This window comes from Peromyscus californicus, unplaced genomic scaffold (genome assembly GCF_007827085.1).
Source record: "Peromyscus californicus insignis strain IS unplaced genomic scaffold, ASM782708v3 Scaffold_9__1_contigs__length_137607984, whole genome shotgun sequence".
In the NCBI taxonomy this organism is placed as follows: Eukaryota; Metazoa; Chordata; class Mammalia; order Rodentia; family Cricetidae; genus Peromyscus; species Peromyscus californicus.
In genome coordinates this window covers 108505290-108528966 of record NW_026294617.1, presented here as the reverse complement: position 1 = coordinate 108528966, position 23677 = coordinate 108505290, and the positions used below count along the sequence as shown (strand labels likewise).

Here is a 23677-nt window from a genome sequence, read left to right as displayed (position 1 = left end):
GCAATAAATCCTTCTATCTAATATTTCCTGCTGCTCACACTCAAGAAAACTCTGGGGAACTGTGTGGGTAGTGGGTAAATGCCTCGCAATTCAGCTCTGCTATTATTGGCCACTACTTTATGCTTTGAAACAAACTTCTAGATAGATAGCCATGTAGTGCAGGTGGTTCCCAGTTCTGATTTGGGAGGCAGGATGCACGGTTGTTCTCTGTAGAGGCATCTTCTGGCCCATCGGCAGGACAGTATAGGGAGAATTCTAAAGGAAAAGCCCAGAACCCTCATCCTCTGCTACCCAACACAGCTCAGTGGTTCTACCTTACCTGAAGTTATTAAATCAACCCATATCGGAGGACAGACCACTGAACTCTAGACACAGACCAGTTCCAGATTCAGAGACCCACTGGGGAGCTGTCATGTCTCTTAGAATAACAGGGAGGAACTTGTCATTGTAGATAAGCGCCTACATACTTCTACCAACTTAACATGATTTTGAAAACTGCTCTCAATGATGCAGAACAAGTAGTGTGTCATGGTTCTAGCTGTCTGGGCTTTCTTGAAGCAGTTACCTTGACTGTGTGAACACAGGCCCAGCAGAATGCTTATTTGTAAAACAAAGTTTAAAAAAATACATATGTTAACACATAAATAGAAAGCTAAGCATTTGTGCATATGTGTATATATGTTTGTATGTATGTACAGGCATGCATTTGTGTATGTGCAAAGCACATTTATAAAAGAAAACTCTAGTATCAAATGACATTTTTGTGAATGACTCTGGACTTGGGAAATCCCACGCTGTTAGGGAGCCAGTGTTCCCAGGGTGGGGCTGCTCACTCTGTGACCTGGGCAGCAGGGTCTAGAGGTCTCCTCATTGGCTGCAGTTGGTTTGAAAAGCTTGTGGCCTGTGTGGCACGTGATCTGAGACAGAAATCTTACCCACCCCGGGAGCCTGAACTTCTCTAGACGTTTTCTGAACGTGCGTGTCAGTTGTTGACACAATTCTAGTGATGCTGGAACTGACCCGGGGTGGGAGAGCTGAGGATGGTGGCGGTGACTCAGGGTTGTCCTTTGCTCTGCAGGGGATGCGTCCAAGGAGGACATTGATACCGCCATGAAGTTGGGAGCTGGGTACCCCATGGGTCCTTTTGAGCTTCTTGACTACGTTGGGCTGGATACTACGAAGTTCATCTTGGATGGTAGGAATTAAAACCTTTTCTTCCTTTTTAAAAACTGGCTTGAACTGGTCTCTTAGGACCATAAATTATAATGTCAATTAAGAAAAAACGATAAGGAATCTTAAGATGTTCAACGTCCTGCCTTACCCGGTCTGTTTGGTGTTGCTATAACCAAGTGCCCGAGGTAGGAGATTTTTAAAGGAAAAAAAAGAGTCGTGTGGCTCCTGTTCCTGACAGCTTGAAATGCTCCAGGTGACAAGATAGTCCTGGATGTGTCACAACATGGCGGAGCTAAAAAGCAGAACAGCTGTGTGCAGAAAGGTCTACGGTGAGGGTATGGGATGGCCCTGGTTTGTAACTGTCCACTCAAGAAGTAATCTATCCCCAGATTTGACCCACTCCTGAGAAAATTATAAGTCCACTTGTGTGGGTGGAGTCCCGGGTACCTTCTCAGGCCCCACCTCTAGAAGAAGGTTCCACCATTTTCCACACTGCCACCCTGGGAATCCTCAGCCTTTGGGGGAACAAAGCGAGTTCAGCCAGAGCGGCGTGCTAGAGATCCACACAGATGGCCTGTTGTCGCTTAGCAGGGCAACTGTTTTTAATCTTTCCTTTGGATATAATTGTCGATCACGGGCGTTTCTAGTATACCTCAGGTCCTATGCGCCCTTCAGTTTCCCCCCAACGGGGGTATCTTAAGTAACCACAGTGCAGAGTGGAAGTCGGGACGTTGACAGTGGTACACCGTGCCAGGCTGTCCTGAGCTGGTTTGTGTTACCTCCACTGAGATCAAGCTATTCGACAGTTTTTCAAGGGGAGTGGTTTTGAAGACAGCATAAAGATTATCATTGAACTGGATGAACTTCTGAAGTCGAATGTAGCATACTACTCCAGCATTTCACCAAAACCTTTTAAATCCTGGGGAGGAGAAGGGTCGTAGTTGACACAGGAAATTTGAAATTGTATGAGACGGCAGAACACCAGTGGGAGCAATCCAGGATTTAATATGGATCTGGAAAGGCAACTGTCCCACTTGGGAATCCAGCCGGTTAGTGGGAGATTCTATTTGTGCTGTTGGGCATTTGCCTCGGTTTGCACGAAGTCCTGGGTACCCAGGCGCCCTGCCTGGAGCTAGGCTTCTAGCAGCCCAGGCAAATAGTGGCATGCCCACTTTAGGGTCAGTGTTGGCTGCACCAGCGAAGCTGGCCTTATGTCTCTGCCATGGTGGCCTGCGTGGGTCCTGTGCCCCAGGCATGCCCTGAGGATACCCAAACCAAAGAGAGCCCTTGTCCTTCCTCTCAACAGGGTGGCATGAAATGGACCCAGCGAATCCCCTATTTCAGCCCAGTCCTTCCATGAATAATCTGGTGGCCCAGAAGAAGCTGGGCAAGAAGACCGGAGAAGGATTTTACAAGTACAAGTGATGCTTCAAGAGTCCCTCCACAGCACCCCGAGCCAGCCCTGGGGCAAGAATGAGGGAACTGTGGGTGATGGCTGCAAGGCTTGCCATGGCTGCCTGCCCTTGCAGTCTCTCCGAAGTAATCGTTTGACTCGTTGCAGTAATAAGGTTCCTCCACTGAGATCTAATTCTCTGCCTTAGTATGTTCTCTTCTGTGTGTTTTTCTGTGCCTTGGAGCAAGCATCTCTTTTCTGAACCTTGCTGGGTTTTTTTGTAAAAGCATTACTTAGACTCATTCACTCAGGTCTTCTGAAAATGAGTACGCCATGTTTATCGGTGTTGAACCCGGCGGGTAGGAGCTGTCGTGCCCACAGGTGCATCTAAGGGCCTGCCTGCCTGGGAACATCTGCAGCCCGCAGCCTCAAGCCTTAGCCTACATTCTGGGCATCTGCCTTTGTTTACTTCTCATCAGGACAGGGCTCCTGGAGTGGTGGGCGAGTCCCTGGGAACTTGGTGTCTGGGAAAAGGCCCGTCTTCGTGGCCATTCAGATCTTAACCATCACTGTCCATCTCTCTAGTTTTTTTCTCATGAGAAATCAATGCTGCCAAGTGCCTATGAATTGACTCTCCTAAAATGCAATCTTTTACTCTGTAAAAATGGGAATGGAAATAAATAAACTCATCTAACTTAAAATCATAAAATGCTTAAGTAATTATAAAAACGGGCCCACCTTCTCTGACCTCTGGCTGGGATGGAAGTGACGGCGTGGGAGGGATGGGGGGAGGGTATTTGTGTGAATCTGGCCCGGGTCTGGCCCTTCCACGTTTCCTACCAGAAAACAGAAGTAAGGGCACCAAGAGTGGTTTTTAAGAGCATCTGTTTCTCCTTTGCCAGCAAAGTAAAATAACATAAGTCTTTTAATCATTGGGTTGACAGAGTGTCTTCCATGATAGAGTGTGGGCTGGAAAGACATCAGAAGCCCCGAGGTCCGGTGGTTTCATTAGCACAGAGCTTAAGTGATGTGTCCAAGGTCACCAGATATTTAGTAGCAGATTCCAGATGAGATCTAGATTTTTGATGATAAATACAAAAGAATAAATCTGGAACTCTCACATGTAAACTTTCAGACAGTACGTGCCCCCAAACAGGTGGAGGTGCTTGTGATCTCAGATCATAGTTCTATCAGGATATTTTTGGCTTAGTTTTTTCTGTTTTGTGATTGATAAGAGGGAATTTATTAGTTAAAAAATGCTCTGAGTATGTCATAAAGTGAGAAAATGTAAACATATATGCATTTGTGCATACCAACACACTAGAACCTGGTTGATGCTGTTCTTACCATCCCCTCCTGTTTCTAGGTCACCTGTGACCTCACCGCCCTGCTTCTTCTCAGGCTAGCTCTTGACCGTTGCTGTGACCCCTGGCCACAGGCTTCAGTTTGTCACCCTCTAACCAGAGTCTACAGAGGATGTGGGCACTCATCCTGAAATGGCCCAGCTCTTTCTTAACCACTAAGTTTCAGGAAAGACAGAGAACTCAGTGATGCAATCGTCTGGGGGGAGGGGGGCACACAACACTGCTTCTGGATGGCATTTTCAAATGCCCTTTGATCTTGCCAGATGTTCAGAAGGCTCAGCCTCTACAATCCTTTGCCATTCTATAGTATCTTTGCTATGTATTATGTTCCAGGGGACTGCCTAGGGAGGGATCTGGAACCTTCTCTTCTTCAAGTTGGCACTTGAGCAATGGTCTCCTGTCCCCGTTCATGGCTCTGTGACCCCAGGTGGGAAGGAAGGTCCCATAGTCAGGATTTCTGCAGTCTGCTTGAAAGTCAGGCCTTCGTAAGAGTCCCATCCCTTGTGCTTTCCTACCTAGCTTTTGGCTACCCTTGTGGGGGATGAGCCTGGTCCTCAAACTTCTAAAGTTGCTGCCTAATGGCAGCAGAACCTTTTAGAGCAGGGTTTAAGTTAAAAAAAAGAAAAGTTCCTCCCACTGCTCCTTCATGTTGTTAATTCCTCTTATAGAAGTGAAGCTTTCAAAGGAAATTCTTTGATTATTTTGAAAACAAGTTACAGAACAAAAACCTATGGCCCTTTAATGTCCGTGAGATTTATTGTTATTGTTAATAACAGCGACTGAAGGGGAAACATTGCTTCACTTGCCGACACCGAGTTGGAGGTCTGTTTCTAGGGAACCGTTGATTGATGTGGCAGGAGGTCACGTGGAAGCAAGAGTTGACACTGAGAAATGCTGGTGTTAGTCAAGTGTGGGGTGGCACACGCCCGTAATCCCTGCACTTGGGAGGTAGAGGCAGGAGGATTGTGAGTTTGAGTCGGGATGGACCACATAGCCAGATCCTATGCCCTACAAAGCCACTCAAAACATGTTATAAAGGGATTTGTCATTGAATTCTGCCAGGTAGTTGAGTTTGGCTAATACCAGCTTTCAGACACTCATTTGCAATCGAGCTGTTCATCACCTGAGCAAGTAAAACCAGTGTGTGAGCAATGGCTTACACAATAGCTCACACTGGTCATGCGTTCCTTCTTGGTGCGTTAAGCGGTTCATACACGTGACTTGGGCTTTTGTCTTGTCCCACCTTAATTTTAATCCCTTTAACGTTTCAACCTAAGTAACAGCATCTATTAAAAAATACAAGGTGTGGCTATCATTCCTGAGACTAATTTTCTTGTTAACAACATAAATAGTAATCTGAAAATGCCTGGACAGTGGAATCATTGCTGTGCTCTCTCCCATCCCCCAACCAGGAGACAGGACCTCACGTGTCCCATGCCAGTCTCACACTTGCTATGGAGCCCGGATGACTTTGAACAGCTGATCCAGCTGCCTCCACCTTTGAGTGCTGGGGATCAAACCCAGGACGTGCTGTGTGCCAGGCAGGCACTCTGCCAACTGAACTATATCCTCAGACCTCGTCACCTTGTCACCCGACTCTCAAATCCACACTTGGAAAGAATCCATTTGGTTGTGGTCTGTTTTTTTTTTCAGTTGGTCTCAAAGTTTCGTAATCACAGGGATTTGTTTCCCTCCATCCGCTTTGTCTCTTTTTTCCTTACTACCTTGTTGAGATGACCAGACGAGGTTTAACCACTGAAGACAGAACGTGGTCGGGGGCACTAGCTTTTCTTTCTACCCACCAGGTGCAGCTGCTGAGGGATCGGCAGTTCTCTTCATGCCTTGGGCTTTGAAAGGTAGGCCAGCTGGGTTGTGGTCTTCAGCACCTTTCTTTGCCTGAGTAGCCTGGAGAGGTTCTTGTCTGGATATATTGGAGATATATATATATGTATATACATTTATATATATATATATATATATATATATATATATTGTGTGTGTGTGTGTGTGTGTAAAATGGACACAGTGTTGGAACCTGTCCTTGGGGATACTGATGCTCAGATCTCAAGCTGAAGGATGACGCATGTCTTGTGGAGTGTAGCGAGGCTAACTGGAGAGGAAGCCATGGGGCTACCACAGCCTTGAGTACTGTATAGTTAGAGAAATGAGCTGCGGTCTGGGAACAGGCCTGAGTGTCAGCTACTGGCCCACGTCCCACTCTCACAGGTACCAGGGAGGGCTTTCCAAGTCGTCCGAGAGCTGGTGGATCAGTGATGTGGCAGTCTGCTGTGCTGCAGGGGTGGCTGTCGTTTAGGTTTGTTACATTTTTTTTATATAAGCAGTAGACTAGATGATTTAAGACCCCGAAGAAAGGCTGAGGCTTTCTCAAAGGTCTAGACATGCATGGAAATGAGGTAGTGCGTGAACTTTATGCTCTTGTGCTGTGGTTTTATTTCTTTTAAAAAGATGTCAACGTATTTGGGTGTTTTGCCTGCATGTGTCTCCGCACTGCCTGCGTGCTGTGCCTGCGGAGGCAGGAAGAGGGCGTTATTACCTGCATCTGGATTTACAGATGGCTGTGAACCACCATGTTGGTGCTCAGAATCAAACCCGGGTCTTTTGCAAGAAAAGCCATTGCTCCTAACACCGAATGATCTCTTCACCCCCAACTCCCATATTGTATTTTCAAATAACACTGGACGAGCTGCTAAGGGCTTTGTGGGGTCAGAAGTATGGGGAATGAGTCCCCAGCAGGCAAGGGAGGGACGGAGGATTGCCCTGGGTGTCTGTTCTAACACGGGCTGATGTTGGCTCATCTTAGGGGGATTTGACACTGCGACTCCTGAAATGGAAGCCTACTATGGAAGGAATACCCTGTTAGGTCAGGGGGTAGTGCAGGCCTTTAGGGTCCTCGGCAATTGTGGGGATGCTGTCTTCAGTCTTCACAAGATGTCTCAACCTCATTTCTGTAGGTGCCATACTGGAACGTCCTACCAAAAGCATGTCTGTTCTCAGGTGAACAGGCATTATTGGGGAAAAACTCCACTAACTGCCTCGTGGGCCTCTCAGAAACGGCCATTGACTCAGAATTACCAGGTAGAGAAGTTAAGCCAAACTGGGAGTCTCTAAAACCAGAAGGCACTTTTCGAAATGGAGTTTTCTACCTAAGGGAGGTTTGGGTGAATGAACTGTTCTGCCTCATGGGGGATCCATCGGTTTCCAGAGCCTTCAACTTCCATCTTAAGCCGTGGGGAGGCAGGCTGCAGAGCAACTCTTCCCTCGACCAGCCGACTTGCAGTAGGACCAAAGAAGACAGAGAAGGGAAGCTGTTGCCCAGCGTCACGGTCTCCGCTGCAGGTAGAGACTTTAGTTGATGGGCACAGCCACCTCCTTGGAAGGCCAGCTGCTCTTTGGCACATGGCCTCACAGTGGCTCACTGAAGTGATGTCTGCAAGGGTCACAGGCCTTAGGGAAGTTTGTTAGTACTTACAATGTTTACTTATTTCTGAGATGGGGTTTCCTGTGTAGCCCTGGCTGACCTCGACCCCACTGTGTAGATAAGGACAGCCTTGAACTTTGGTGGTCTTGCTGCCTTTGCCTCTTGAGTTGCTGGGACTGCTGAGAACCAGCACCTCTGGTTTGTGTGCCCATTCTTTTTTTTTTTTTTTTTTTTTTTTTTTTTTTGGTTTTTCGAGACAGGGTTTCTCTGTGTAGCTTTGCGCCTCTCCTGGAACTCACTTGGTAGCCCAGGCTGGCCTCGAACTCACAGAGATCCACCTGGCTCTGCCTCCCGAGTGCTGGGATTAAAGGCGTGCGCCACCACCGTGTGTGCCCATTCTTAACTCTTGGTTGTTTTTTACTCTTTTTGGGGGGCAGGGGGCCGCCACCCAGCTCCCAAATAAATCATACACAGAGGCTTATATTTAATTATGATTGCCTGGCCTTAGCTTGTCTTAATTTCTTGCCAGCTTTCCTTAACTTAAATTATCTTGTCTACCTTTTTCCTCTGGGCTTTTCCTGTTCTCTTACTTCTGTAAATCTTACTCTTACTCTGTGGCTTGCTGTGTAGCTAGGTGGCTGGCCCCTGGAGTCCTCCTCCTCCTCTGGCTCCTAGCTCTCCCCTCCCTCTTCCCAGATTTCTCCTTCTATATATCCTCTCTGCCTGCCAGCCCCGCCTATCTTTTCTCCTGACTTGCTATTGGCCAGTTCTTTATCAGACCATCAGATGTTTTACACAGGTACAGTAACACAGCTTCACAGAGTTAAAACAAATGCAACATAATCAAAAGTAACACACCTTCAAATAATATTCTGCTGCATCTTGGGTGGGTACAGTTGTGCTGGAGATGGTTTTGCTGGAAAAGCAATGCTTGGCACCCCTGCATTAAAATCAAAGGAATCCCAGATGTGGAGGTCAGAGGGGGCAACACTGCTCACAGATGGGATCTGCAATTAGTGGCTGCCTCCTCTCCTGAGACTCTGTGTACCACACAGTTTCTGGTAACACCTGACATCCCACACCTCTACTGGCTGAAGATCTCATCATCCAATCTGAGATGCTATTCTATGAAAGGGAGGGAGAGAGAGAGGGAGGGGGAGGGAGAGAGAGAGAGAGAGAGAGACAGAGAGAGAGACAGAGAGAGAGACAGAGAGAGAGAGAGAGAATATGAGAATATGAATTAAGAGAGTTATTGTGAGAAATTCTGTTTGAGGTTAAAAGTGAGGGGCTGGAGAGATGGCTCAGTAGTTTAAGAGCATGTACTCTTGCAGAGGACCCATGTTGGTTCCCAGCACCCATGTCAGGCTACTCACAACTGCCTGTAACTCAGGCTCCAGGGGATGCTATCTACTGGCCTCCACTGGCCATGCATAGGTACAAATTCACACATATTCATGATTAATTTAAAAAAAATCTTTAAATATAGTTGCAGCTGCCAAGTGCCTCATGGAGAGTAAGAGCAAAGTGGTTTTTGCAAGGGCCATCTAATAAGTGCAAATTCTCTAGGCTAGAAACTGAGGGAGAGACAGCCCCAGCTAACTGGAACCGGAGGAAAGCCGCAGGTGTAGCTCGTGTGTGCCAGATGCCAGCCAGCAAGTGTCAAGAAAAACAAGTTCATCTACAAGTTATCCCTGGACCTTGTTAAGCTCCCCAAATGAACTCCACACAGGCCTTGTCTTATGAGGTATACAAGTTGGGCAAGACCTGGGAACCTGTGGTGGTTTGAAAGAAAATAGCCCCCAAGGGGAGTGGCACTGTTAGGAGGTGTGGCCTTGTTGGAGTAGGTGTGGCCTTGCTGGAGGAAGTGTGTCACTGCAGAGGCGGGCTTTGAGGTCTCATATATGCTCAAGCCATGTCCAGTGTCTCAGAACACTTCCTGTTACCTGCAAGATCTAGAACTCTCAGCTACCTCTCCAGCACCATGTCTGCCTGCACGCTGCCATGTCCCCCCATGATGATAATGGACTGAACCTCTGAAACTGTAAGCTGCCCCCTCAATGAAATGTTTTCCTTTATAAGAGTTGCCATGGTCATGGTGTCTCTTCACAGCAACAGAAACCCTCAGTAAGACAGAAGTCTTTTTAAACAGAGAAAACTTGAAGGGAAAGCCTATAGTGCTGGAGAGATGGAGCAGTGGTTGAGAGTGTTGGTTCTCGGCACCGACACGGTGGCTCACAGCCATCTGTAACTCCAGTTCCAGGAGCTCTGATCCCCCGTTCTGACTTTTGAGGGTACCAGGCACACACATGGTGCATATATACATACATACGTGCAGGCAAAACACACTCATATTTTCAAAAACTTATAACATAATAATAATACTAAAAACCTTAAAGGCCTATGACAGCAGTAACTAGGCCCATTTGTGGGGCTTTATTTCAGTTGCCTTATATACCTTTTTCATGGAGAAAACATCATAGCATAAAATATGGATCAGCAATGCCACTGACTCCAGATTCTGTGACAAAGGTAGAAAATATGTCTACTGCACTAATTCTGCTGTGACTGCAAAGAGACGCTCAAGAGGACATGTGGCCACATCTGTTATTCATATGTACCGTTCTTATTTCCATCTGGACCATATGTTTTCTGCCAATTTCTCCCACACATCTAATATGGAGATAAATTAATTTAGCTATTAACATTTCAAGCTAGACTCAGCAAAATATTTCATCTGTAATTGGGGAAGTGGAGGCAGGAGGATCATGAGTTTGAGGCCAGCTTGGGGGTACAGAGTAAGATCCTGCCTAAAAAAAATCTGCGAGGCCCTACAAGATGGCTCCGTGGGTAAAGGCTGCCAAACCTGGTGACCTTTCAATCCCCAGGATCCACACGATGGCAGGCGAAAGCTTTTACAAGTTGTCCTCTGGCCTCTCTGGTCTGGTGGCACACACACACCCATGCTCACACATGCGAAATAAATTTTTAATTGAGAGACAGAAGATGCTGAGATTTAATGAACACACACACACACACACACACACACACCAGTGAAAATATACCAACTCCACCCTCTGCCCTCCCCCGCCATCTAAGTTCTTTACTGATCTTGAGTTCAAAACAGCCCCCGTCAACACTTCCCTGAACATGACTGCACATCAGTGTTTTATGGCCACAGGCTATACACAGGACTTTTTTTTTTTTTTTTTACAATGTACCAAAACATTTTTTAATGAATTATAATTCAAGGGGAAGTCCATTCATGACCTGTTTCGTAGCTACTGGGGGTCAGCCACCACTCTGTGCTCTGCTCTAAGTGCTGAGATTTGCAGGTATGAGTCAACATGCCTGGTTGATTAATTAATACACCTTCACCGTGACCCACAACACTTGACAATGAATACGGAGCATCGTTTCTTCAGTAAAGAAAAGTAAGTAGCCTTTTTTTCACTTGGGCTCTTGAGCTTATAAAGTTTTGTATTATTGTTTTATATCATTGTACACATGGTTATACCCTCTTTTCCTCCATTCTCTCTGAGGAGAATGAAGTTTTTCCGTTAAACATGGGCATGAGTTAAAACAGCAGCTTCTCAAATGATACCCAGGAAAACCAACGACATCATTATCATATCTCTGCAGAAATTTAGAACGCCGTTCTTCTAGTGGTACTAAGAAATCCAGCTACTCACAATTCCTACTTGAAAGCAGTTCCTGTTCACATGTGGGAGGTTGCATGGGGCAGTTTTTAAAACTCCCTGGCATCTGGAATGGTGGTGTCCACTGGAGGTCCCATGTTTAACTATCACTCACTAATTTCATATTAGCTCTTTTGTACAGTCTCTTCCTGTGGTAGAAATGGCGTGGGAAGCATGTTACAGCACTGTTATGTGCTGTGAAATTCAGATTCCCCCCTCCTGTTGGGATGATCCACCATTCCTTCTCCTAAGGAAAGCCACACGTCTTGTTCCTGCTGCTCAGCATGAGCTTCTATATTGTCGCAGCCTTAGACCGACCACAGGAGAAAATGAATCAGTTGGAAGGCCCCTCCCAACTGGACAGGTAAGTATTGCCAGTAGCCCTGACAACCAAACCAACCAAAACAGGAAGGAAACGCCCCTTTGGAAGGCTAAGTGTGCTAACCGTGACCTCAGGTGAGGCGAGGCTCCCAGAAAGGCTGAGCTTTGTGCTAGTCGCCGGTCAGGGAGCCACATCACTTTCTGAACACCCAGGAGGGACCACAAGGGTCTCTGAGCCATAGGCATCCTTTTTGATCTCTCTCTTGGAGCAGGGGAATGCCTGGTTCTCCTTCCCTAGTGCAAATGCCTCCAGAAAGCAGTTTGGCAGAATGGCTGGGACCGAGCCTAGATCTGCTGTGTCCTTGCTCTGCTGTGTCCCAGCCAGGGGTGAGATTCCATCCTCTACCCGCAGAAGAGTCTAGTTCTCTTTCCTAGCTCACTCCCCAAGTATCATGGTGGCAGTGTCCAAGGGAGTGCCTTGACTCATGTATGGTAAGGAGATGATCCCGGAATGAAGGGCCGAATATGAAACCTCTCTAACAAGTAGGACCCCAGAACATAATACTTTTTTTCCTGGTTCAAGTTTAGGATTAAATGAAGAGAAATTGGAAGGGTTCCAGAGCATAGTAATGAAAATGATTAAAGGGCTGATGATGAAAGCCTCGAGGACTTGGGATTACTTAGCCCGGAGAAGAGAAATCGGAGGGGTGGTTTAATGGTGATCTTCAAGTGCAGTACGTGGAGGGTTATTACAAGCATGGGAGCCAGCTGTTCCCCAGCTGTACCCACGGCTGAAAAAAAGAACTAGAGTTTCAGGGAGGGATTTCAGTTCGCCAGTGACAACCAGGGGATCTCAAGCAAACTCAAAAGGTGGAAAGGCATGAATGGGCGACATTTTAATGTCTGGAGTTTCTGCTAAGTCAGGTAGCAAGGGCTGATGGGGGAAACTGTGGGCGATCACTAAACACTGAGAAAATTTGGACTCTGAGGGGATGGATGCTGCTGCTGACCTTCACCTCGTGGGCCCCAGGATTTGGGGAGCTCAGGTTGAAATCCAGTGAGCTCTGACAGCACTCACTGGCTATGAGCCTCACTCCACCAAGGCTGGAGTCCTCGTGGGGCCTTGGGTGAGCAAGGAGAATCCCACCGCCACACGGCTCTGGTGACTCCCTTTCTGACCCTGTTTCCTGTCCGTGCCTGGCAAAGGAGATGAGACTCCGGGGTCTTCAGGCATGGGAGGCAGGGATTGTCCTGTGCCCCCGCGGGCTTCAGTTCATCGCCAACTCTCAGTTATCAGCAACTTTATTCTTAATAAAAGGACGCTTTTAAAAAAATGTTTTATTACAAAGCTTCTTTTAAAAAATGCTCAGCACGTTAACTCAAACTGGAGAGACAGACGTTAAGATGACAACTGGGGGCAAAGGCTGTGCCTTGCCATTTCAAAGTAACAGATACATCAACGCTCATTTTAACAACTGGCATAAATCCCCGCTAATTGGCTAATAAAAACAGATACAAATACAGAACATTGAAAGTAATAACCATTCAAGTGCTGGGCTTTTTACAAGACTGAAAAGAAAGAAAAGAAAATCCACTGCAAAGGGGTTTGCTCAAAGTATGTGTTAAAGTTTGTCATTATAAAAAAAAAAAATCAGAAAATTAAGTGAGATGGGCTGCCGATCACTAACAACCAGAGTGGGTTTGGCTAATGTTCAGCTCTATCAGACACTTCACAGGACAGAGGCCACCGTGTGTCACAGAGAAGCCACTCACTGGACAAGACAGCTTGGAAGAGCAGAAGGCTTCTTTTCATCTTGTTTTTATTCCAGACTCTTTCAGACCCATGAATTTCATTTAAAAGCTCAGAGCTAGCAAAATATACAAGGAAAATAAAAATTAAAAAAAAAAGTAAATTTAAAAATTCGAGTTAAAAAAAAAAGAAGCAAACACAAGCTTGATCCTTTTGTACTGTTAAATAAAAACTTGAAGAAGGTAGGCAAATGAAGACAGAAACGGGAGTCTTCCACAATTCTCACGCCGGGATGCTGATGCCTGCTCCGGTCCCTGACTCGAGTCGCGCACGCCAAGGTACTGTCCTTGCTGAAGGGTGACAGGTCTGCACAGAGAAGTGCACACAGAGACCAGAAGCGACGCCGCGCAGTGGGCAGGGCCTGCTAGCATTCTCGTGGGCTTTTTTTTTTTTTCTTTTTTCTTTTTCAGAAACAACCGTTTTCGGCTTGCTTTTGGAAGTCGGCGCTTGCAGGAGACAGGAGGGAGGGCTGGCAGTGACTGTCTCTGTGGGTCAGCGTCTCTAGCAGTGACCTCAGGGTAAAGATGCTGTCAGTGCTCCTTGGGGTCAGCCGGGCAAGCTGTGGAGACAGTGTGGGTTTTCAACAAGCTTCCATCTCCAGAAGAGGGCCTGGGGTCGCCGCCTTGGCTTTGCACGTTGGGAATGAGTTTCTTTTGCCACCTCAAGAAGGAACAAATGAAACGCTATTAATATGAATTTGCCACGGGCCTTTCAAGACTGTACCTTCTGTTACAGGCACCATGTCTGACCTATGCATTTAAAGGATCCATTTTCTCAAGGTCACGTGGGCCAAGATGGATTGCCGGATACTAGCCAAACGACCCTCAAATACATCCCAGGGTAGGTACAGAAAGCTGAATTTCTACTCGGCTCTCTGTATATGTATGTGCAGAGTTATGACAGGATGTGTTTTTAAAGTGTTGGGTCTTGGTTAAACAAACTGACAAACAAAGCCATGTCTGAGAAAAACATCAGTAAGAGGAATGATCTAGACACGTAAGTTGGAGAGGTGAGCAAGAGCCAGACCGGGGAGGGCCTGTCATGCTGAAGTATTAGCTGGTTTTAGTTCACAGTAGGGAGTCACTGCGGGGTTCTACACAGGACTAGAACATTCCAAACCGCCAGCATGCTGCTAACTCCCATAGGACCAGCCCAACACACCCAGCATGTGCTGTCCACTCTTACAGTCCAAGGGGTGGAAGCGGCTCCACTTCCACTCAAGATTTTAAGGTAGTCCCCTCCACAGCAAGGAAGGCATTTAATGTTAGCCTACAACGAACACTCTGCAAGTCATTTAAAATAACTGCTTTTCAAAACAAAGAACCCCTAGTCCCCAAAGTTTTAATGACCTGAGATTTCACAGTGATTAAAAGTTAAAATGAAACACTGTAACAAGAGGAGACAGAGGCAAGCAAGGGCTTGATGGTTGCTCCGTCCTTCACCCGGGAGAGTACCAGTCTCCATCCTTTTGAACTTGAGGCAGAGGGGCAGAGTTCTGTGTCCCATCTGGAGCCTGTGACAGCTTCAGACAAACCCAGCCCTCTGAGCTTCTGGTTGGTATATCCCCCTTACAAGGAGAGTGTTCCCCCAAAGATTAATTCTACGTGGTGGGCTCCCTCACACTTCCACCGAAGAGGAAAGGACTCAGAGCCATCAGGTGACAGAAAGAAAGCTGTGGCCATTTGAAAAGTAAAAGCACAGCCTGGGTGACCAAGTGCTTTCCATAGGAGTGCGCGGTTCGGAGCAGGAGAGGGCACCTGCCACAAGCTGTGCTGAGGTGGGCTGGTGGGAAGCAGTCTTCTGTGCCTGGGGGAGGGCGAGGCCGTGTGTGCACGGGGGAGGGCAAGCTGTCCCCACAGACACCTGATCCAAACTGTGACGCAACTGTATCCCCGAGTAGCTACTGAGAAGTAAAACAACCCAAGAAAATGATAAGAAAGCAGCGTGACACTTTAACTGTGAAATCTCCAAAGAAGATTTAAAATTCCTGCTCTGAGAAGCTAACCTTTCCCTATTTAGCAGAAGAATACCCCGTTTGGTTGCAAACCTTTGTTATCAACTGAGCACGAGCACGGTTCAGTCCTTCACACAAGGGGATCAAAGAGCTTCGAAAGGCCTTGCCTTTCCAATGAGAGAGGAAGAGGACTGAAGTCTGGGTGGGCACGGACCCTGCAGGTCCTCCGTTTACCCTGTGCTTCCGCATGAAGGATGCTCAAAGGCTCGGTCCAAGCTGCTCTTCCTGGGCAGTTTTCCTCAGTCTGTGACAGGAAACTATTATTTCTTAAGAACATAAGGCCCTCAAGTCCTATGCTGCTGGCCATAGGGAGCTGGGAATGTCTTCTACTGTGGGAGACAACCTGTCTCTCTGTCCCCAGCCCCAGGTGCAGGGGACTCAAAAACTCATGCAATAGAAACAGCTTCTGTGGCCTTGCTAATGACCCCTATTCTAGAGCAGAGCCGGACCCCTACTCCTGCCTGCCTGCCTACAAGCTCCCCCTTAGACCCCGGTTCCTCCCTTATTGAGTTGGGCTCAGTAATAATATAATAGTCAAGACAAGCATGGCTGCCTAGAGCATCATTTTCTTCAAGGACAAGACATAACTTACCAGGACAGAATCTCCCTGTCTCCTCACAGTCATTTTTTTCCTGCATGCTCATGCTTTGGCTCTATTTCACCAATCTGTTGCCTTACAACGCTCCCCCCCTTCAGAGGTCCCCTGCATGGCATCCTATCCCCCCAGGTTGCATTCTGTTGGGGAACTGTCATTTAAAGGGGCGAGGAGGGTCCTCGACTGTCCCGGGGCCACCCTGTTGAAATCCACAGGCACCAGGGCAGACCAACTCTTACACCCCATGGGAGAAATGGGGTCCTGAGTGTGGCGTTTTACATATATCAAATGGGTCAAGTCAAGATTCTTTTGAAGAAACCACTGGCACCAAACTCCAGAGATGGGAGACTTGCCACAGTTTGCAGTGGGGTTGGGCTGCTTGCTGGCAAGGGACGGGGCTCCACCCACCGAAGCCTTCCCGCACAATCAAAGCAGCAATTACCCAGCCCTCGGCTTCAGAGGGAGCCAGCAAGTCTCTCTTACAGATGTGAAGGCCAGTGCCCTGCCATGTGGCCATTAGTGCAGAGGGCTGACAGCAGCAGAGCCTACAACACCCCGAGCACTACGTCGGCTGGCTCTCCAATCCTACTCGACACGCCTCTACTCAGGTGGAACCCAGACCCCTTTCTGGCTTATGAAGAGCCGGATGGAAAGGGCAGCACTGAAGATCCCTGGCAGGTGAACTGCACCGACCCTGAGAAATTGGGCCTCTGGCCTTGGCACAAAACTGAGGAAGATGGAGGGAGTGGGTACGAGGCCCCTCCTCTATGAAAACAAATGTAGAGTTCTATGAAAGGCCTGGAGGCTTGGGCAGCCCAGCCCCTTCCCCGGCTATGGTCTGATGGAGGAGGCTGGCACCCCTGGCCACCTGGGCTTGGCAGCTAAACATGCTAAGGCAGGGATAGCAAGGCGGGTCTCCACAGACAAAATGCAAACTCTCCTACCCTTTACAGCATGCTCAGAACTGGTGAGCACACAAAAGCACTGGACCGGGACAAGATTCACCTCCCTCCCCCACGTCCCCACCTCCCTCCACTTTGGCCTAAATGCCACCAGCAGGAAGTAGGGGCCTGAATGTGTTTTCAGTCAATGACATCATCTTTGGGGAGAGAGTATCAGAAATGAGTTTTGTGAGAGGTGCAAAGAGGTTTTAATGGCAAGAACTGCCTTGTGGCAACACACCCCAGCCCTCCTGCCAGCAGCCCGCTGCTGTTCTCTCTCGGCCTGTTACGGCGGCCGGCGGGGCGTGAACTCCCGCGTTGCACACTCTGATGTGTGTGGAGGGTAGCTGTGCAGGATTCCGGGGCAGGAAGCAAGCACGGCCCAGCGGTCTAGCCCTGTCTTCCTGCAGGGGAGACTGAGGCAGACGATGACCTGACTGGCCCAAGGTGACCCCTGTAAGGGCAGCTGGGCCACTTCTCCAAGCATTCTACTTCTGCTGGGCCATCTCCTTATTGCCTTCAAGGTGACTGTGACTGCCAGGAGCCTGGCACTGGGTCAAACTTTACACAAACAGTTTCACACCGCGGGGGACCGTGCCGTGTGTTCTCACTTATTTCTAGAGGAGGGAACCATGGCCCAGGAGGTGACGAACTTGCCCCATGTCACCCAACCCATGGTGCAGAAAACGCTTCTGGGCCCGCAACACACTTTTACCACCATACTTCGCAACTAAACGATCCTTCATTTTCTTTACCCCTCCGACCTTGCCTGTCCATCTGTCTGCCTATCACTAGGCGACATCACCTTTATCCTGGCAGTGTGTTCTACATCTAGAATATCGTAGCTTGGCCCAACCCAAGATGCCATGCTGTTGGAAAGCAAACCAGTAAAGAGACCCGAGATCATCAGTCCACGATGAAACTTCAATCCCCCGAGACTGTGTGCTGACCCATGGAGCCAGGCTGTGGCTCCGTGGCAGTGAGACAACCTGGGGTTTGGGAAAAGGAAAACTGGAAATGTGTAGTCAGGGAGCTTGACACTGAATCAGCCCTCAGTTGCGCATTCAAGACTGGTCCATCACTAACCACAGAGCTGTGTGTGTGTGTGTGTGGGGGGGGGGTCAGGAAGGGGTCCGTAGCCCTGGCTTTGGACTCAGGTTAGATCGAGGCCGAGTCCCAGTGTGCAGCTTTCCCTTTGTGCTGTCACCAGGGACTGCGACCAGTTAAACTGTGATGGGTATCAAGGTGACTTGGGGCAGGCCTGGGACCTACTGCCAAAGACTGCAGGGGAGTTTCTGTCTTCAATGTATACAATACGGACCAGCCTGACCTGTGAGGACGTGTGTGGGGAGGCTGCAGCCCCAGTGACTCCTGGATCCTCAATCTACAGACACATTTAGGGCATGCTCCAAAGCAGTGCTTCCCAACCTTCCTAGTGCTGCGACACAACCCTTTAATACAGTCCCTCATGTGGTGGTGACCCGAAACCATAAAATTATTTTCATTGCTACGACACTTTGAGTTTTCTACTGTTATGAATCATAATGTAACTAACTGATATGTGGGATATTTGATATGCGACCCCTGTGAAAGGGTTATCTGACGCCCAAAGGGGTCACAAACCCACAGGTTAAGAGCTGCTGCTCTAGAGAAAGGCTCTGGATTAAGATGACATCAAGGGCCCACTTTATTGCTGTGGACTGGAAGCCCCACTTGTAAGGGCTGTACCTCGTCCACACTTCTCTCCTCTTGACAGAAGTTCACGGAGAGAGGGCAGAGGGTACTCAGGCTCTTATAAAAACACGGCAGCAGATCCATGGACACTTGTGTTTCCTTCTCAGACCAGGAGCCTTTTGCTTCTTCACGGCCTTGTGACAGGGATAAGACCCTGAGAACAGACAGTCGTCAGTCGGGCTGCCACCCAGGCTCTGCAATCATGACCTTGGTTTACTCAGGAAGTCCTTGCTGCGTGCCAAGCCCTGGTTCCTCATGAGTAAGAAGCAGGTGGCAACCTGCCCTTGCTCCCAGTGTGTGGACGGATGAAGGCAGAAACAAGGGAATTACTGGTGCCTGGTACTCTCAAAGGGACAGTGAGCCTCAGTTACTGCCTTGGGATTAAAAATGCATGCGTAAACTCCATTCCACTGCTCAGTGGGCACTGCGGTAGGGCAACAACCTTGGGTTCCTCAGCTCCCCAAAAGGCTGAGGATGTGGGGTACACAGGCTGAGAACAAGAGGGTCGAGAATACTCTGGCTGAGAGTGTGAGGATGGGGATACTCAGGCTGAGAGTGTGAGGATGGGGGTACTCAGGCTGAGAGTGTGAGGATGAGAACACTCAGGCTGAGAGTGTGAGGATGGGGATACTCAGGCTGAGAGTGTGAGGATACTCTGACTGAGAGTATGAGGATGGGGGTACTCAGGCTGAGAATGTGAGGATGAGGACACTCAGGCTGAGAGTGTGAGGATGGGGACACTCAGGCTGAGAGTGTGAGGATGAGGACACTCAGGCTGAGAGTGTGAGGATGAGGATACTCAGGCTGAGAGTGTGAGGATACTCAGGCTGAGAGTGTGGGGATACTTAGGCTGAGAGTGTGGGGATACTCAGGCTGAGAGTGTGGGGATACTCAGGCTGAGAGTGTGGGGATACTCAGGCTGAGAGTGTGGGGATACTCAGGCTGAGAGTGTGAGGATGGGGATACTCAGGCTGAGAGTGTGAGGATACTCAGGCTGAGAGTGTGGGGATACTCAGGCTGACCAACAGAGAACCAACATAGAGGAATCAAGATGATACCATTTACAGATTTTCTGGTATAAAATAAAGAGCAACAGGAAATTTCTGGGTACAGAATGTCTTCTAAAACAGTGGTCTCGGGCATGCAGAGTATACTGAAGAACTCAGTGGCTATCAAGCCGGAGCTGATTTAAAACCAAAACTGTGAGCAATTTTGCTTTGGGCTTTTCTGTCACGTGGTGTATGAAGGCATGAAGTCTCCCTGCTACAGCTCCAGGTGCCTAGGCAGGAGAGCAGTGACAGTACACCTCAGGCACAGAGGACAGGGGAGGGGTCAGGACATCACAAGAAGACACAGTGATGCCATAAAATTCATGCAGAAACCCAACACATTTTGCTTCTACACAGCACCTGTGTACCTCTAAGTCCAGGGCCTTCACTTTCGACTTTTTTTTTTTTTTTTTTTTTTTTTTTTTGGTTTTTCGAGACAGGGTTTCTCTGTGTAGCTTTGCGCCTTTCCTGGAACTCACTTGGTAGTCCAGGCTGGCCTCGAACTCACAGAGATCCGCCTGGCTCTGCCTCCCGAGTGCTGGGATTAAAGGCGTGCGCCACCACCGCCCGGCTCACTTTCGACTTTTAGTATTCAGATAAATTCATTTTTTTAATGTCCCAATCTCCGCAGCATGACAAAAGGCACATATTCCTGGTAGAGGAGAATCATTCCATATTGCAAAGAAAGTTACAGAAAAATTAGAGACAGCAATTAAAAATGGTCCTGCATTACTTGGAGTCCTTGACAGTAACGCTAAACTACCACACTACATAACTTTCAGTGCACCGTGTGGAAGGCAGAATTATACTTACAGCCGTGTGTGTGTGTGTGTGTGTGTGTGTGTGTGTGTGTGTGTGTAAGTGTTGGCTTACATGCATGTGTCCTCATCACCCATGTTCTTGGTGCCCGACAGAGGCCAGAAGAGGGTGCTGGGTCCCTGTAACTGGAGTTACAGGTGGTTGTGAGCTGCTATGTGGATGATGAATATCAAACGCAGATCCTCTGGGTGAGCATCCAGTGCTCTTACCTGCTGAGCTCTCTCTCCGGCCCCCGTTAGTCCTTCATAAAAAGTCCACATTTGGAACTGTGGGTATTGTACAGTGGTAGAGTCTATTGTCTTAGAGTTTCTGTTGCTGTGATAAAATAATGTAGGAGTAAGGGGTTTATTTCATCTTACACTTCCTAAGTGCAGTCCATCCTCAAAGGCAGTGACGGGAGGGACCGATGCAGAAGTGCCGCTTAGCAGCTTGCTCCTCCTGGCTTGCTCAGCCACCTGTCCAGGGGAGGCACCACTCACCATGTGTGGGCCCTCCCACACCATCACTACTTGGGAAAATGCTCCGTAGGCTTGCCTACAAGCCACTCTTATGGAAACATTTTCTCAGTTCCGATTCCTTTTTCTCAGACATTTCTAGCTTGTGTCAAGTTGACAGAAAAACCTAACCAGGATGCCTACTGTGTACAAGGTCCTGGGTTCTACCCTGAGTACCACACACATACAAACTCCTACATTCTCATATTTAAAGAGAGAGAACTCCAGGTTTCTGAAAACTCTGTTACTCAGAAGGTGGCATTTTCCAAAGTTCTAGAAAAGGATTCTATTAAAATTTGTCTAAAACAGCCCTTTATCATAAGTTATTTTAGTGCATAGATGGGACTGCAATTCATAGGTTTTAGGACAATTCTAGAGGTTATGTTATCTCAAGGGAGTTTTAGTGAGCGTCTTGTGCATCTCTTCATCCCCAGTAAAAGATTTTCAATATTTATTTCTTGTATATGGGTGCTTCGTCTGCATGAATGTGTGTGCCTGGTACCTCAGAGGCCAGAAAGGAGCTTTGGCTGCTCAGGGACAGGAGTTGCAGCTGGCCGTGAACTGTCATGTTGGTTCTGGGACTTGATCTCGGGTCCTCTGGAAGGGTAGCCAGTGCTCTTAACCACTGAGCTGTCAGTTAAGTTTTAGTGGCAGCTGATCAGTGGACCCGGCTGTGATCTGAGTTCTACTTTCCTATTTCTGCTTCTCTGGCCCAACAGTGTGATTATCCTTGGTTCCACAAGATGGTCCTGTAAGCCAAATACCGGCTGTTCTGGTACAGTTGTCCCTTGGTATCCATACAGGATCCTTTCCAGTCATATGTGAGGTGACACACAGCTGCACATAATGTAATATCCTTCCTGCACTTTAAACCACCTCCAGATCGCTTCTAATACCTAACACGATGCAAGTGCCACGAGATGGCTTTTTTCTGCGTTGTTATGGGATAGTATGGCAAGGAAAAAAAAAGTGATGTGCAACATGTTGGCACAAGTGTTGGAGGTTCGACTACCCTGGACACAAGTGAGAAGGAGGAATGATGCTCACAAGAGCGTCAGAGAGGCCGACAGCGGGGCAGCCCTACCTGACGCCATGCTCACAGAGCGAGCACAGGGCTAAACCCGTCTCAAAACCAAGTTCTGCTTTTTTGGAACTTTCTGAAAAATCACCCCCAGAGTTTTTAACCTACAGCTGTTTTTACCCACAGCTGTGGATGCGAAGACTTGGGGTTCTGCCTGTGCCTGTCCATCTGCAAACCCCCTATCATGGGAATGACTGTGGTGGGTTCAGTGAGAAGTCTTCCACAGTCTCAGGCGTTTAGATGTCAGTCCCCAGTTACTGGGGCTGTTTGGGGGAGGCGTAGGAGGCGTGGCCTTGTTGGAGAAAGCGTGTCACTGGAGGTGGGCTTTGAGAGTTCGCAGGTTCTAGTTCACTCTCTGCTTCATGCTGTGGCTCAAACTGCGAGCCTTCAGCTTCCTGCTCCTGCCCCTGTGCCTGCTGCTTGCTGCCCTGTGTCCCTGCCGCGGTGGAACCATAGCCCAAACAAACTCTTTTATATGCCTTGAGCAGAATGATTTTTTTCTTTTTCGTTTTACATGCCAACCACAGTTCCCACCACCCCCCAATCATGTTTTATCACGGCAACAAACAGTAGTTAAAACAATGACCACAGGAATCCTGGACACGGGGTCAGAATTTGAAAACTTACAGTTCATGTGGCAGCGGCTTTAACCACGTTGTCCTTATGTGAGCATGGCTATGTTAAAGCAGTGTGAGCAAGCCTGACCCTCCCTGTCGGGGGCCCGAACTTCTAAGCCACATTACAGTCCAGAGTGCTTCCTGCCTTACAGGTTCTCTGCAAGGTTTCTACTCATTTGTGGCAGACGTGGCAGCCACGTGTAGCCACACAGCACACCAAGAGGAGCGAAGATGTAGGGAGGCCATTCCTTCAGAATGGACAAGCCGGGGACAGAAGCTGTGGAAAAGCCCCTTCAGGACACCAAGATCTCCCGCTTCAAGCAGAGTGAGCCAGGAATCTCAGGCAAGACAGATGCAGCCAGCAGCCTCTTGGCCTAGGAAGCAGACACTGCATTGTGAAGGGAGGCAGGGGGCAGCCTCCACTAGGGGGCGGTGCTGAGCACAGAACAACTGTTTGCTTGGGCGACCTAACTCCAGCTGGGGCGAGCGAACACTGCAGCCGGGAACTGAGACACTGCCTGTGACCCCTGGCCCCTCTAACCTGACAGACACTCATCTCCAGAGATAGGAGTGCTTCCCACAGTCTTTAACTCCTGCTAGTCACCTTCTGCTTGGAACCATTGGAACTGCTTCCTGTGTGTTAAAGACGAAGGAGGGGACAGCAGATGACATGTTGTCTCTTTCTAGGTGCAGGCACCTTCATTTTTACTCTGAGACTCTGGACAAGAGATAGAATTTCTCCAGCTGCCTCCAATTTCCCTTTAATTTCACCATTTCAAAAAAAGAAAAAAAAAAAAAAAGCCTGGCTTGGCTTGGTTTTCTAACTGAAAGCCAACCCAGAGGCAGAGACCGAGAGGATCAGACACGTAATGAGGTTGGTTGCATGTGCATACACTTGTGAGGTAGAATTAAGAACACAGATTAGGGAAAAGGCTCAAATGTGCCAGGGTGAGCTCCAAACTAGATAGGAAATAAACATCTTTTAAAGACCACAGAGAATGTTTGACCACTTCCCAACTCTCAGAGGACAGGGCTGAAGCTGGGGTGGCCGTACAGGCTCCCCCCAGACCCTCGGGGTTCTGCCTTCTTGCTGTCCTTACATCTCAGTTCTTGCTCTGCAGCTGGGAGGTCCTGTGGG

At 48.3% G+C, this 23677-nt stretch overlaps 2 protein-coding genes across 5 annotated transcripts in view; one reads left to right on the top strand and one right to left on the bottom strand.

Annotated features, from left to right (window-relative positions):
- The window catches only part of Hadh (hydroxyacyl-CoA dehydrogenase), a 40708-nt gene extending 37840 nt beyond the window's left edge, over positions 1-2868 (top strand). Inside the window, exons 7-8 of the mRNA XM_052731413.1 lie at positions 1079-1195; positions 2480-2868. Of these exons, the coding sequence (XP_052587373.1) occupies positions 1079-1195; positions 2480-2598 (236 nt within the window). The 3' untranslated portion in view covers positions 2599-2868. The remainder of the gene's footprint in view (positions 1-1078; positions 1196-2479) is intronic.
- Positions 2869-12703: 9835 nt separating this feature from the next.
- Lef1 (lymphoid enhancer binding factor 1) overlaps positions 12704-23677 on the bottom strand; it is a 112638-nt gene continuing 101664 nt past the window's right edge. For all 4 annotated transcript variants that reach the window (XM_052731070.1, XM_052731069.1, XM_052731072.1 and 1 more), the window contains one exon: positions 12704-13855. Coding sequence is in view for 2 of the 4 variants with exons in the window: in XM_052731069.1 (XP_052587029.1) it covers positions 13776-13855 (80 nt within the window). In the remaining 2 variants the exon portion in view is untranslated. The remainder of the gene's footprint in view (positions 13856-23677) is intronic.